The sequence below is a fragment of the Camelus dromedarius genome, chromosome 24 (assembly GCF_036321535.1).
Source record: "Camelus dromedarius isolate mCamDro1 chromosome 24, mCamDro1.pat, whole genome shotgun sequence".
Classification (NCBI taxonomy): domain Eukaryota; kingdom Metazoa; phylum Chordata; class Mammalia; order Artiodactyla; family Camelidae; genus Camelus; species Camelus dromedarius.
The window spans coordinates 8,907,734-8,921,225 of NC_087459.1; the positions used below are offsets into that span (position 1 = coordinate 8,907,734).

The 13,492-nt window shown below is 61.9% G+C and overlaps 2 protein-coding genes across 5 annotated transcripts; both read left to right on the forward strand.

Annotated features, from left to right (window-relative positions):
* The first annotated feature begins 14 nt into the window (after positions 1-14).
* On the forward strand, positions 15-4,328 carry TEDC2 (tubulin epsilon and delta complex 2). Of its 4 annotated transcripts, none has more exons than XM_031447672.2 (10): positions 15-82; positions 178-276; positions 520-590; positions 679-1,093; positions 1,570-1,623; positions 2,218-2,311; positions 2,486-2,597; positions 2,703-2,804; positions 3,229-3,419; positions 3,732-4,328. In XM_031447672.2, the coding sequence occupies exons 1-10, from the start codon at positions 57-59 to the stop codon at positions 3,879-3,881; spliced, it is 1,314 nt and encodes a 437-aa protein (XP_031303532.1). In that variant the 5' UTR covers positions 15-56; the 3' UTR covers positions 3,882-4,328. The 4 variants fall into 4 exon arrangements, with proteins under 4 accessions (XP_031303532.1, XP_031303533.1, XP_031303534.1 ...); XM_031447673.2 differs by having other exon boundaries at positions 3,232-3,419; XM_031447674.2 differs by having other exon boundaries at positions 688-1,093.
* A 5,568-nt stretch (positions 4,329-9,896) lies between these two features.
* On the forward strand, positions 9,897-13,056 carry NTN3 (netrin 3). The gene is made up of 6 exons (XM_031447666.2): positions 9,897-10,991; positions 11,063-11,251; positions 11,338-11,487; positions 11,659-11,709; positions 11,837-11,911; positions 12,207-13,056. Exons 1-6 carry the CDS (start codon positions 10,064-10,066, stop codon positions 12,554-12,556), a joined length of 1,743 nt encoding a protein of 580 aa, XP_031303526.2. The 5' UTR covers positions 9,897-10,063; the 3' UTR covers positions 12,557-13,056.
* Positions 13,057-13,492: the final 436 nt, after the last annotated feature.

The following is a 13,492-nucleotide window of genomic DNA, read 5'->3' on the forward strand; positions in this document are numbered from 1 at the left end:
CGGAAGAGGAGGGATTCTCCGGCGGCGGCAAATAGCGAAGAGTTGCAACAGTCTTCATGCTGCCCGCGGACTGCTCGCGCCGGTGAGGCCCGCGCCGCAGGAGGGAGCGGGGGCGGGGCGGGAGGGCGCGCGGCCCGAGGCCCGTCGGGTGCTGAGCTGCGGGTGCGTCCCTCCCAGGCTGGTGGCCGAGCTGCGGGATGCCCTGGATTCCTGCGCCCAGCGACAGCGGCAGCTGGAACGGAGCCTGCGAGTCTCCCGGCGACTCCTTAGAGCCTGGTATGCGGACCCCGAAACCACACGACTAGGCCTCTCTAGGATCGTCAGAACCCAAATTAGAGCCCCTGGGCCGGGAGGCCGAGCCCAACGCTCACTTCCGAGTTGCCGGTTGTCAGTGTTCACCCGGCTTTCCCCTGCAGGCCCGGGGACTGCTCCTAGACTAGGCGTCGTGGTTGGGGGGTGGTGTTGGGCCTGGGCCCTGCCTCCTGACCGTGCCACCACGGCTGCCCTGTGTCTTCACAGGGAACCAGCCGAGACCCCAGTTCCGGAGCCAACCCCAGGGCCAGAAACTGATGAAAAGGTTCCGTCTTCAGGTAAACCTCAGCCACCCACCTTCTGCAGGTGCCACCCCTGGTCTGTCTTTTGGAGTGCAGTGGTGAGGGACCACTACATGACTTTTAGCTTTCACAGCATGCTCACCCAGTCCCCAAGACCTCAAAGAGCTGGAGCTTCTGACCCAGGTGCTGGAGAAGGCTGTACGGGTGCGAAAAGGCATCTCAAAAGCTGGAGGAGACAAGGACCCCAGTGTGAAGTCTGAGTCCCTTGCCGCTTCCCCTGCCACCAGAGCCTCCACCCGACTCCGGGCCTCAGGCTGGACTGGCAGCCATGCATCAGAAACAAAACCCCCCAGGGGCATCCGTCAAACCAGGGTGCCTGCCAAGGACCTCTCTGAGCGCAGGCTTGTCTCAGTGGAGAATCCAACCTCCATGGGGCGAGGGGCCCGAGCTGCCAAGGTGGAACCAAGACACAGGAGCCAACAAATAGTCCCACTGGCTGCTCCTCAGGCCCGAGAAGTTTTTACACTCAAGGATAAGGGGTAGGTCTCCCATACCCTCACTGGGGGAATCGCTGTCTCTACCTGATCAGATCCTGGGCAGCAGTAAGAGTCTGGGTTTGGGGTGATGGGGGGGGGAGGGCATTGAGCTGGAGGTGGGCCAGGAGAACCCCACGATGCCACCCCATGAGGCCCATGACCTGAAACTGGCAGAATGGAACGGTAGGCTGTGGAGGTGCCACGTGGGATGTGCTGGAGCCTGTCCTGCTCTCCTCTGTGGCTGCCCAGTGCCTTGTCCTCTTATCCACCCAGCCCGGGGGTTGCACATGGGCTCTAGAAGGCCTGGGCTCTGCTTTCTCTTCCCTCTGCCAGGCCAGACCTGGAGTGGACTGGCTCCCGTGGTCACTCTGGAAGCCCTGTCTGAGGGGGTGGGTGAGCCTCAAACCTGATGGGGCTGAGTGGGGCCTGCAATCCCCAGAATGAGGCAAGGCTGCTCTGAGCACCGGCTTCCCCGACAGGATCCTGCTGCAGCTGCCCATGGCCTTCAGGAAAGCAGCTTCCCAGAACTCCCGGTGAGGCTGAGCTTGGGGCTAGGTGGGAGTGGAGGGGAGACCAGGGGAGTGTGGAAAGCAGGGAGGCTGAGGCTTGTAAGACTTTTCAAGCAGGTTCTTCTGCTTTATTTGCTAGGTGGCGACACTATCTTAAGAGAGTCAGCCTACTTAGGACTGCTATAGTCATCTTAGACTCAGTGGGCCCAGCTCAGCCTCTCTCAACCTGTGGGACCTTGAGCAAGGCACTTAGTGTTTCTGAGTCCCAATTTATCTTCCTTGTAGAGGTGACAGTAGTAGTACGAGCTTTATAGAGGTGTTGTAAGGGTTAAATGAGGTGGTGCCTGCAAGTGTTTGTGTTGTGCCAGGTTCAGAGCCAGCACCCATAGCCCTTATCATACATCCTGGTTACAGTCACTGCTGGCCTCTCTCCCCTTCCTTGAATTCTGTCCTAGTACTTCCCAGAATGGGGCAGCTCTGTCCCCTTTTCATGGATGGTGTCTCCTTGGTTCCCCGGGGCCCCTACCCTGGCCCTTGCCTACTTCTCATGGCCCAGCCCAGCTGGTTCAAATAACCACAATGCTCTTTGGTTCCCTCACTGCCATGTGTGCATCCCAGCCTGTGGGCCCAGCTCAGCTCTACACATACCAGTGATTCTGGGGATGCTGCTACCACTGCTAAAAACCATTTCCTCCAGAAAATGCAGACAACCGTATCCTTGCTGGGCTTGCAGGAGCCTGCGATGAGAGTGGGTGGAGGGTTGGGAGGGAGCAGAGGTTCTGGCTCTAAACCTGGTGAGTTTGAGGAGCAACTCTAGGACCTGATCCTTGGGGGAAAGGGCTGGGAGGGGCCTGGCCACGGGGGAATTTCCCTGACCAATGTCCAGTCAGGCTGGCCCAGCTCTAGGCTCAGTCCCGCAGAGGTGGAGGCGGAGGTAGGGCGCCTGCGGAAGGCCTGCTCGCTTCTAAGACTTCGAATGGGGAAGGAACTCACTGCAGGTTAGTGGGCCCTGATTTGGGTTTCTGGTGGAAGTGAGGAGGGCTGGGCTCAGGGAGAGCTTCAGGACCAGCACGGACCTGGCCTGCCCTCCCTGACTCATGTAGACCCCAAGGACTGGATGCAGGAGTACCGCTGCCTGCTTACCCTGGAGGGGCTGCAGGCCCTGGTGGGGCAGTGTCTCCACAGGCTGCAGGAGCTGCGTACAGGTGAGACTCCATCCCCACCTCCACCTGTGCTGAAATCTGGTGGGGGGGGTCAGAGTCCTCTAGCCACAAGGAAGTGTTGGGACTTTAACAGCAGCCCAGGAGCAGAGGCAGGCAGGCCCTTCCCCATGTCACCCCACTGCATCCTAAGTTCTCACTGGTTGTCCTGTGGAGCTGGCCAAGACAGCTCCCCCGCTCCATTCCCTCTCCCAACACACAGATCCCATCACTCTAAGAACTTGCTTATTTAGCCAGTTAGGCTTGTGAGACTTAGGTGCTAGCAGATACCTGGTATTGCACAATAGTTATTTATGGACAATAGGGCTTCATCCAGGAGGCAAAGGGAAACTTTGCATCCCATAAAAGGTGAGTGGGGAGGAGGCGCCTAGCCACTGCCCCATGAGGCCTTAGCCCTCTGTCCTTACAGCAGTGGTGGAACAGCAGCTGGGGCCATGGCCTGAGGGGAGACTCCCTAGGGCCTCATCACCCTGTGGAGGAGGAGCAGACACTATCCGGAGCCCCCCATTGCTTCTCTACTCCAGTACCCAGGAGCTGCAGACCCTGGCAGCCCTTAGGCTGCGGGTGGCCATGCTGAACCAGCAGATTCACCTGGAAAAGGTACTTCCAGCGTGGGGAGTAGGTGACTTTGTTAGGGGTGCCCTGGTGAGGACTCCAGGTCTGCAGCCTCGTGAGGACTTGGCCTTGAGAGTCTATCTGTGCTTCTCCCCTCAAGACCCACCAGGAAAGGATGGGAGCCTCTGAGCCCGTGCACGTGCTGAGGGTGCTGGTGCTCTGGGAGGAGGGAAGGGCTGGAGCCTGGTGTGTCGAAGCCTGCTTTGGAATTGCCCCACTCCTCAGGCCTGCCTGTGGGGGCCCTGAGCTAGTTGAGACAGGGCCCTCCTGAGACCTTGGCCCTGTACCACCCTGCAGGTCCTGATGGCTGAACTCCTCCCCCTGGTGAGGGAACAGGAGCCCCTGGGGCCGCCCTGGCTGGCACTGTGCCGGGCTGTGCACAGCCTGCTCTGCGAGGGGGGTGAGCGCTTCCTCACCATCCTCCGAGAAGATGAGCCTGCCGACTGAGCCCTTCCCATGGCCAGGCGGCCAGGCCCGTCCCTCAGCTCCCAGAGCCCTGCAGCAAAGGCAAGCTGATTCTGCCCCCGACCCTGTCTGTCGGGGAGAGCCCCTCTTCCCTAGTCAGAGTTAAGTGAATGAGGATTAAGGGGGTTTTCACTAGTGTAGTGAGCCAGGGGCCCAGAGGTGTCCGTGCCCCCTTGGAAAAGCAGGCTTCTGAGGGTGCAGGGACTACGGCCTGGCTCTCCCTGAGGGGCACAGGGCCTTTGTCACAGCTGCTAAACCTGCTGGTCAGGGCTCGGCTGGGCTCGGCTCGGCCTTCCACAGGCTCAGGAGAACAGAGGCTCGTGCGGGCTTTTCTTAGCTACCTCTGTTTTCTCTTGCTTTGCACTTAAAAGCCACTTGTGTGACATTAAAACTACATTAGGAAGTATATATATATTTAAATCATACCAAGGTTGGACTTGGTGTGTGTTTGTTTTCTTTTTTTTTCTTTTTTTTTTTTTTTTAACTTACCGAGAATTTATGAAGTGTATTTACCAAGAACAGGCATATTCTTTCTGTAGTGAAAGGAGTGGGCAAGGCCACTCAAGGTGGGCCGCACTGGGGACTCACCTCATGCACTGGCCCTGGCACACCTGAAACCCCTCCCCACAAGTGCCTAGATTTGTACTGGGCACAAAAAAGCCACAAGCCTCTATCATAGTGGGCAGCCATCTCTCCTGGTGCCCGTGCCCACTACCACCTCCTGTGCTGTGCCCGTTGCTAGTGGCTGGTGTGGGCCTTCCACACTGAGCCACCTCCAGGGAAAGGGCCCATCACCTCCTTTGCTCCATTATTACCTCTGAGGCTCCCACCTACCCTGCTGAAGGAATCGTTGTTTCCTGGAAGGCAAGAAAGTGTAGAGGTCAAAGTCAGATCGTGGGTTGACATTATAACTTGTCTGCTGCTGTGGGACTTTCAGCAAAATTCTCAATGATTTTGAGCCTCAGTCCCCATTGTCATACTGGGACAGTGGTTATTACCACTGGGGCTGGGGTGAAGATGAATCAAGATGATGTTAGATGCTTCACAGCTCTGGGCCTTGATGGGGGCTGGGAGGCATTGGTGTCACTAACATGAATCTTTACTGAGCACCCGTGTGGGCCAAGCACAACCCGCAGAGCTGGCGCACTAGCTCTTTGTGTGAACATTGATGTGCAAGACCAAGTAACACCCGCTTCCTCCCTGAGAGACTCAGGCCCTGGAGGCATCTCATTCCCGAGAAGGCCCAGTCTTATGAGAGCCTGATGAAGTGTTCGAGATATGGGGGGATGAACTGGGTGATGCTGAAGTAGCCTTGGGGTGGCCCCATCCTGCAGGAGGCCCTACTTGTAAAAGTCAGCAGGCCAGAAACCTTGGACATGGAGTCCTAGGTCTTTTGGGCTGCTGGGGACCAGATGACAGACCAAAGTAGGAAACAAAAAACCAGGGCATTCATTGCACTGAGGGGCTTCTGGGGAGTGGAACTCCAGGGTAGGGGAAGCAAGAGAGGGAGGTTACCTGGTGGACAAGCACCTCTTTCTGGCCACCCCATTGCTGCCTCCAGAGCTTATGCTCAGCTGCGGGGATCGGGAGGAACCCTTGATCTCCAGGGCAAATCCCACCACCACCCTGTTACTAGCCACCCCAGAATCAGTTTCCACAGCAGGTGGTCTCCATGACAGTCATTTCCTCCACTAATTCACTTGGTTTATTTTGCATCTTCCCTATTGGGCAGGGATGCTGTCCACCTCCATCTCTAACTAGGCCCAGCTGGGTGCCCAGAAATTGTTGACTCAATGACCCACCCATCTGAGGCCAGTCCTGGGCACTGGTGGTGTCCTGCGGTCTGCTGTGAGCACCTGGGCCTTCAAGGGCAGGGAGGTGCTGCGGATAGCACGAGGGGAGAGGTCTGAGGAGGCCTCAGCACAGGGCACCCAGGGCAGGAAAGGGAGACCCTCACCTCTGGATTAGTGCCCGCCCACGCGATGCCAGGAGACAGCGGCGAACTCCTCCCACTGGCGTCACCGCATACCGTCCAATCCACTCTGACGTGGCGGGCAAGCTGGGGCTGCAGGGGCGCCCACACCCACCCCGAGCGCAGCCCCAGCGTCGGAGGCATGAGCTCGCACGAGCCCCCACCCGCGGCCCCTGCCGAGCCCCCGCGGGTCCTACGCGCACTGCTCTTGGCCACCGGCGGCGCGGGGGGCTCGTGGCCGCTTTGCGTCCTGCCGTTCGGCGCCGTGGCTCTCCTTGCTGGCGCCTCCGCCACGGCCATCACCTTCTCGCTGCGCGGACCCCGCCTGGACCTGGCCCAGAGCGCGTCGCTTGCCGCACTCGGCGCGGGCCTCGGGCTCCTGGCCGCCGCCTTCCTATGCTGGCGCGCTCGGCGGCGGCGGAGGGCCATGCGCGGGGGGCGGCGGGAGCCGGGGACGCCCTGAGCCCGCGCGCCAATCCCTCTGCCCTGCGAGGTCACGGCGAGCCGGCGCCTCCTCCCTTCGGACCTCGTCCAAGCCGGCTGGCGCAGTGCGGCTCGCGGGTCCTGGAAACCTCCCCAGACCCTGTCCCCAAACTGTATCGTTCTGAACCGTTAGGAGGCCTGACCTTTAAGGGGGCTACAAGTCATTTTCCTCCCCTCCCCAGACTCGGCTCTCCCCTTCTCGCGCCCCTCCTCCACACAGTGTTGCTTTTCGGCGTTTCGCTTGGCGCGCAGAGCGGGGCTGGCGGCAGTATGCGCGGCACAGGGGCCCTGCCGGGTGTGCAGGTTGCGGGGCGGCAGCTGGCCGAGGACTTGACTTGGCCACCTTCCTCGGGACGAGGCGCCCTTCCCGAGCTGTGTCTTCCCCGCTGGGGTGGAAGCCTCTCGAGGCATAATAGGCACTCAATAAATGTTTGTGCTTTATGTGAACAAGTGGTGGCTTGCGTCTGATGAACAGTGGGATCCTGGGCTAGGCCTGGAGTATTTGATCAGTTGGTCTTTTAAGGGAAAGACCCCAGCCCCCTGAGGTTTGAGACTGTCAGGGTCCCTCGTTTCGTTTTCTCCCAGATAGGTTCCCTGAGCCCCAAAGCCAGCAACTATCACTCCAAATGGGGGCGAGGATGGGGGTAGGGGGACTGCCACCTGAAGAGTTGCAGGTGGGGACCTGGAGGTGGAGCCTCTCCTAAGGTGCCAAGAGTGGGCAGGGCCTGCAGAGAACTGTGAGGTGTGAGAGGCTCTATTCAGGGGCCGGAGCCAGATGGCTGAGTCCACAAGAAGAAATGATCCTGGGTTGGGTGCTGTGGGGAAGGCCCCCTCATAACTCCTATCACACCATCTGCCAGGGCTGCACCAGGGACCAGAAGAGAATGCATACCCTAGGGCCGTTCCAGGGAAGAGGCTGGGCTGCCTGCAGCCTCCTCCCTGGGGAGCTAGTAGTGCCAGCTGGCCCTGATCAACACTGCAGGCTAAGCCCTGGGGACCTTATACCCACACCAGAAGCCACCAGATGTTTTGCAGACCCTAACCCCAACTCATGAGGAGGCTGGGCCATACACAAAACCTGCAGTGCTGGGCAGGGAGAGCTGCTCCCTGCTTTCCTCCTTCCTGGAAGGACTCCTGAAGTCCAGATAGCCACAGTTTTGCTGGAGGCTTGTCTCGGGCCCTGGGGAACCACTGTGTTGGGCCTGTGCATTTCTCCCCACTGTGGCCACCTCCTTGCTTCTAACAATCCCAGAAGGATTTATCACATCCCTCACTCTCCCACCAGGGCTCCTCCCATCCCAGCGAGTTTTGAGGCTGATGATCAGAAAAACCTTGAAGAGGATGGTTGGAAAAGTGTTGTTTCTGAACCTCACCCATCCCAGAGCAGAACTGTGTGCCCTGTCAGCTCCCTCACTCATGCATGGCTGTTTGTTACAAGGGGCTTAATCTCTTCATCGAGAAGTTGAGGGACAGGTCCCTGTGGCACCTGCTTTCTGGGGCATGGGGCACCCTTGGCCTTCCTGTTGTTGTTAGAGGTGAAGGGAGAGGCTAGCAGCCCCTCTGGCCCTCCTGTCTCAGTCCTTCTAAAGTCTCCTGTCATCCCATCAGTCCCTTCACCCCACCCACCCTACCCGCCCTGCTGAATGTGTGCTATTCAGGCCTGGGAAAGGGCCTTGACCAGAGGGTGACTGTCTTCCCCCACCATCCAGTCTTCCCGCTGCTCTTTTTCTAAAGTCAAGCCCTCCTGCATCCTCCTCTTCTTCAGTATACCCTGGGAGGTTTCAGTGCCCTCCTGTCCCTCCTCTCCTAAACAGCACAAGGATTCTTCTCTCCATCCTCTTCTTGTCCATCCCTGCACTATCTCTGGCCCAGCTGAGGGTGGCAGCCCCCGCCTACACAGACACCCATGTGGTGTCCTCCACTTGCTGCTGGGCTGGGCCTGGCCTGGGGTCAGCCTCCCATCTGAAACTTCAGGCCTCAGAGCTGCTCCCAGGTAGGATGTATTCCTGTATTCCCTGCCCCCACTGCATGGGGCTGACCCTTCCTGAAATACTTGGCTCCCTCCATCAAGGACCTAAACGTCATGGGGAAGGGGTCTTTCTGTCCAGAGCAACTTCTGGTCCCTCTTGCCTGGGGCCATTCTTAGTTGCAGCTGCCTCACCCCCAGATGGTGCTCAGGCTACCCAGCTGGACTGTTTCCCTGCCCAAACCTGCTAGTATGTGGCTGGGACTCAGGAGTTCTAGCACTGAACTGTCTGTGACTCGGCCCTCCCCATGGATCAAACCCGACTCCCTACCTGTCACAGGAGGTCCTCAACAGCTGACCAAGGCCCTGAACCCCAAAAGGCCCTGTCACCTAGTGGGCTATACCTGCCCCCCACCCCAACATACACACACACATACATGCACAGCTCCAGCTTCCTCCCTGCCAGCTTTAATGCCTATCATGGTGATGCAAGTAGACACTCAGAGACCCAGGGGTGGTTTGGGACAAGAGTTTGGCCTGATCCCGGTGGGGAATGCCAGCTTCATCACTTAGGTGAGCTCAGGCCAGTCCTGGGGTGCAGTCCTTCCTGAACATGAGGCAGGAGGGACCCAAGTGAGCTCCCTGGCTACATCCAATACCTATGTAGCTAATGATATCCCAACAGCTTGGCAAAGTTGAATTATAGGCATCTGGCTGATGAGGAAACTGAGGCTTGGGCAAGTTAAGGAATCTAAACCACACAACTAGAAATTGGAGCAGCTTGGATTCAAAATCAGACCTGGCCCCAATCCTGGGTTCTTTCTACTAGAGCAGACTGCTGCCTTGGGGATACCCCAAAACCACCAGCCGGGATTGTCCTCCTTTGCCCTGAATGTGCCCTGTAGGGATGGGGGTGGGGGGAGCATCTGGGCCCCAGTCTTCAGATGCAGGGCCCAGCCTGCCTGAGGGAGGAGGCAGCCAGACCCCCGCCCAGCACGTGGCACAACCCCAGGAGCAGTCAAAGCCTGGCTGTAGGCCGGGGGCCGACTGGGTGGTCCCCCATGGGCTGCGTGGCTGAGCCACCCCTCCAACCCCTCCCGCCAGCACATTCCTGGCTCCCCAGCCCCTCCCCCGACTCCAGGGCCTCCCAGCCCCCTCCCCCGCTGGCCCAGCCAGTGTCTGAATCTGCTTCTGATTCCGGCTCTGCCGACGAGGCCCCCTCCCCTCCCCTCCCTTCCCCTCCCTTCCCCTCCCTCCTTCACGGCCCGAGCAGCCCCGCCCCCGGCTGGGCCCAGGCGTGCGCCTGCTGCGCCCCCCACCCCCTTCTGGCACAGCTCGCCCGCCCTCGCTGCAGCCGGGAGGAGGCGGCGGCTGGGGCGCCCCAGGCCCCGCCTGCCCTTGGCCCTTCCCGGGAGGCTGGGAGACCTGCTCTACCCGGCCCTCGGTGGGTGAGTGCGAGCGGCGGGTGGCGGGTGGGGCCTCTGCAGGCGGAGGCACCGAGAGCGGGGGCGACGCCTGTCATTGCTCCAGGCCCAGCGGGAGGACTCACCGACATCCCCGCTGCTCCGCTCGGCCAGGGCGTGCCCGCAGCTGCTCCCACCTCTGGGCCCCGGCTAGGGCCGCCTGGGGGCTCTGGTTGCTCGGCATTGAGGACCAGCAGGCAGAGCCTCGGAGCGGGCTCTCTCTCCCGAGGGCAGTGGCGTGGGACCCCGGCTGGCTGGCTGACCCACGGCGGCTCCGGCCATGCCCGGCTGGCCCTGGGGGCTGCTGCTGACCGCGGGCACACTTGTGGCCGCCCTGAGCCCGGGGCCACCGGCGCCCGCCGACCCCTGCCATGACGAGGGGGGCGCGCCCCGCGGCTGTGTGCCCGGCCTGGTGAACGCGGCCTTGGGCCGCGAGGTGCAGGCGTCCAGCACGTGCGGGCGGCCGGCCACACGGGCCTGCGACGCCTCCGATCCGCGGCGGGCACACCCTGCCAGCCTCCTAACCTCCGCAGGGGGCACCACAAGCCCTCTATGCTGGCGTTCGGACTCGCTAACGCAGGTGCCCCTCAACGTGACCCTCACAGTGCCCCTGGGCAAGGCTTTTGAGCTGGTGTTCGTGAGCTTGCGCTTCTGCTCGCCACCCCCAACATCCGTGGCCCTGCTCAAGTCTCAGGACCATGGCCGAAGCTGGGCTCCACTGGGCTTCTTCTCCTCCTGCTGTGGCCTGGATTACAGCCGACTGCCTGCCCCTGCTGATGGCCCAGCTGGCCCAGGGCCTGAAGCCCTGTGTTTCCCTGAGCCCCAGGCCCAGCCTGACGGTGGTGGCCTTCTGGCCTTCAGCGTGCAGGATGGCAGCCCGCCAGGCCTGGATCTGGACAGCAGCCCAGTGCTCCAAGACTGGGTGACCGCTACAGACATTCAAATAGTGCTCACAAGGCCTACCATGCTGGGGGACACCAGAGACTCCACAGCCATGGTCCCTTACTCCTACTCTGCCACTGAGCTCCAGGTGGGCGGGCGCTGTAAGTGCAATGGGCATGCCTCCAGGTGCCTGCTGGACCCCCAGGGCCATCTGATCTGCGACTGCCGGCATGGCACCGAGGGCCCGGACTGCAGCCGCTGCAAGCCCTTCTACTGCGACAGGCCATGGCAGCGGGCCACTGCCCGGGAAGCCCACGCCTGCCTTGGTGAGGCCCTGGAGGGTCGCCTGGGGATCTTAGACCAGGCGAGCCTATCCCTGACCCATCCTTCCCTGCAGCTTGCTCCTGCAACGGCCATGCCCGCCGCTGCCGCTTCAACATGGAGCTGTACCGACTGTCTGGCCGCCGCAGTGGCGGTGTCTGCCTCAACTGCCGGCACAATACTGCTGGCCGGCACTGCCACTACTGCCGGGAGGGCTTCTATAGAGACCTGGGCCGTGCCCTGAGTGACCGCCGAGCTTGCAGGGGTGAGCCACCTGCCACCTATACACCCTCACCCTCTGGTTTCCCACATCCCTAGATGGGCTTCTGACCATCCCACTTCTGTCCTTAGCCTGTGACTGTCACCCTGTTGGTGCTGCTGGCAAAACCTGCAACCAGACCACAGGCCAGTGTCCCTGCAAGGATGGCGTCACTGGCCTCACCTGCAACCGCTGTGCCCCTGGCTTCCAGCAGAGCCGCTCTCCAGTAGCACCCTGCGTTAGTGAGTGACGCCGCCCTGCTTAGACCACCTCAGCCGAGGTCACCCCAGCTTTCTCTGCTGCCTACCTGTTCCCTGAGCCCTGCACATCCCCCTGCCCCCCTCAACTGTCTCCTGAGCCCTGCAGAGTCCCCTGCCCCCCTCAAACGCAGGCCATTATCCCATCCTCTCCAGAGACCCCTGTCCCTGGACCCACTGAGGAGAGCAGCCCTGTGGAGCCCCAGGGTGAGTGGAGGTCCCAGACCACCATGTCCATAGGGGGAGGGGGTAATGGGTTCAAGGAAGGGAAGAGGAAAGGATGGGGGAAGGAGGTGGGGATCTGTGCCAACCTCCTCCTGCGCCCTCCTCCCAGACTGCGACTTGCACTGCAAACCCGCCCGTGGCAGCTACCGCATCAGCCTGAAGAAGTTCTGCAGGAAGGACTACGGTAGGCTGCCCTGAGGCCTCCTGCCCTCGACCTCCTCACCTTGCCCTCACTTTCCCTCTGGATACCCTGACCCTAGCTGGACCCCAAGGCCATACCACACCCCTCTGGTCCTCCGCTGTCCCTGTCCCCGCCCTGTCAGCCCCCCGTGGCCTTCGTGTGCTCGCGATGCTACGTGTCCCCTGTGGGTTCCTCCTCCGCGCCCCTCCCACGCGCGGCCGCCGGGTGCTCCTCTGCGCGGCCCGCCCCCTCCGGGCCCCGCCCCGCCTGAACCTGCCTCCTCTCGCCCCCCTCGCAGCGGTGCAGGTGGCAGTGGGCGCGCGCGGCGAGGCGCGCGGCTCCTGGACGCGCTTCCCGGTGGCCGTGCTTGCCGTGTTCCGGAGCGGCGAGGAGCGCGCGCGGCGCGGGAGCAGCGCGCTGTGGGTGCCGGCGCGGGACGCAGCCTGCGGCTGCCCGCGCTTGCTGCCCGGCCGCCGCTACCTGCTGCTGGGGGGCGGGCCCGGGGCCGCGGTCGGGGTCCCCGGGGGCCGGGGCCCCGGGCTCAGCGCCGCCCGCGGGAGCCTCGTGCTGCCCTGGCGGGATGCGTGGACGAGGCGCCTTCGGAGGCTGCAGCGGCGCGAGCGGCGGGGGCGCTGCGGGGCGGCCTGAGCCCGCAGGCCGGGCGGGGACCGGGCTGGGGCCAGGCGGGGCCCTTCCCACACATCAAGGCGCACGTTCATCCAGTGCATCAGCCTGCTGAGGAGTCTTTGCTCACGTCGCGCGCGTCGCCATCTGGGCCCTCGCCCGCCCCTGCCCCGCGCCTCCCTCAGTGCCTCGAGCTCCTGCCCAGGAGGGGTGTAACAGACACAATGAAACCTCCGCCCCAACCCAGAGGGATGTAATAGCCCCAAAGAGTTGTTTCGAGGCCCCCCTTGGCAGATGTCATTCCAGAGGACTCCTTGGTCCCCCACCTTGGAGCTATCTGCCCCCCTGCAAGAGGGCACCGTGATCCCAGAGGGCTTTCACAGCCGAACGGTTAGAGGCTCTGCGAACACCCCAAGGAGGTGTCACCCCAAGGGCCCCTGTGACACCTCCCCCGTGATGTCGTGGTCCCTCAGCGTTCCCACTTTCCCAAAAGGAAGTGACCCCCTCTTCCCTAAACAGTTATGAATCCCATTGTGACGCCAGGACCTATAGAAGTCTAAGAACACCCCCAAGAGCCGCTGTGACTCCACCCTCCCCATGGACTCTGTGATCCGCCAGAGAGCGCTCTGACTCCCCAGGAAGCACCGCGGCCACCCACCATAGACGTCTTTGGACCCCCATGGGGCTCCATGCCACTGGCTCCCCCGCCCCGTGTCAAGACCTGCAGAGGGCGCTGTGACTCCTCCCCCAACGAGGACGGCGGCCTCTGGTCCTCGTCTGTCCCTCCTGTCACCTCTGCCTGCCGTGTTGGGCGTCCGTGTCCCTGTCCCTGCTGCGTCTTTGCCTGTGTTCGGCCTCTTTCTTGGCCTGTGGTGTCCCTGTCTCTTGTCTCCGTCTGGCCGTCTCTCTTGGCCTGTGCCTCAGGGCTCCACCGCTCAAGTCCCGCCCGGAGGACCCCTG

Excerpts from the sequence above, each read along its gene's own strand:
- TEDC2 (XM_031447672.2), top strand. The coding sequence starts at position 57 with ATGCTGCCCGCGGACTGCTCGCGCCG. Across the intron at positions 83-177 it reads CCCGCGGACTGCTCGCGCCG|GCTGGTGGCCGAGCTGCGGG; the intron begins GTGAGGCCCGCG and ends CGTCCCTCCCAG. Across the intron at positions 2,805-3,228 it reads GCTGCAGGAGCTGCGTACAG|CAGTGGTGGAACAGCAGCTG; the intron begins GTGAGACTCCAT and ends CTGTCCTTACAG.
- NTN3 (XM_031447666.2), top strand. The coding sequence starts at position 10,064 with ATGCCCGGCTGGCCCTGGGGGCTGCTGCTGACCGCGGGCACACTTGTG. Across the intron at positions 11,252-11,337 it reads TGACCGCCGAGCTTGCAGGG|CCTGTGACTGTCACCCTGTT; the intron begins GTGAGCCACCTG and ends TTCTGTCCTTAG. Across the intron at positions 11,912-12,206 it reads GTTCTGCAGGAAGGACTACG|CGGTGCAGGTGGCAGTGGGC; the intron begins GTAGGCTGCCCT and ends CCCCCCTCGCAG.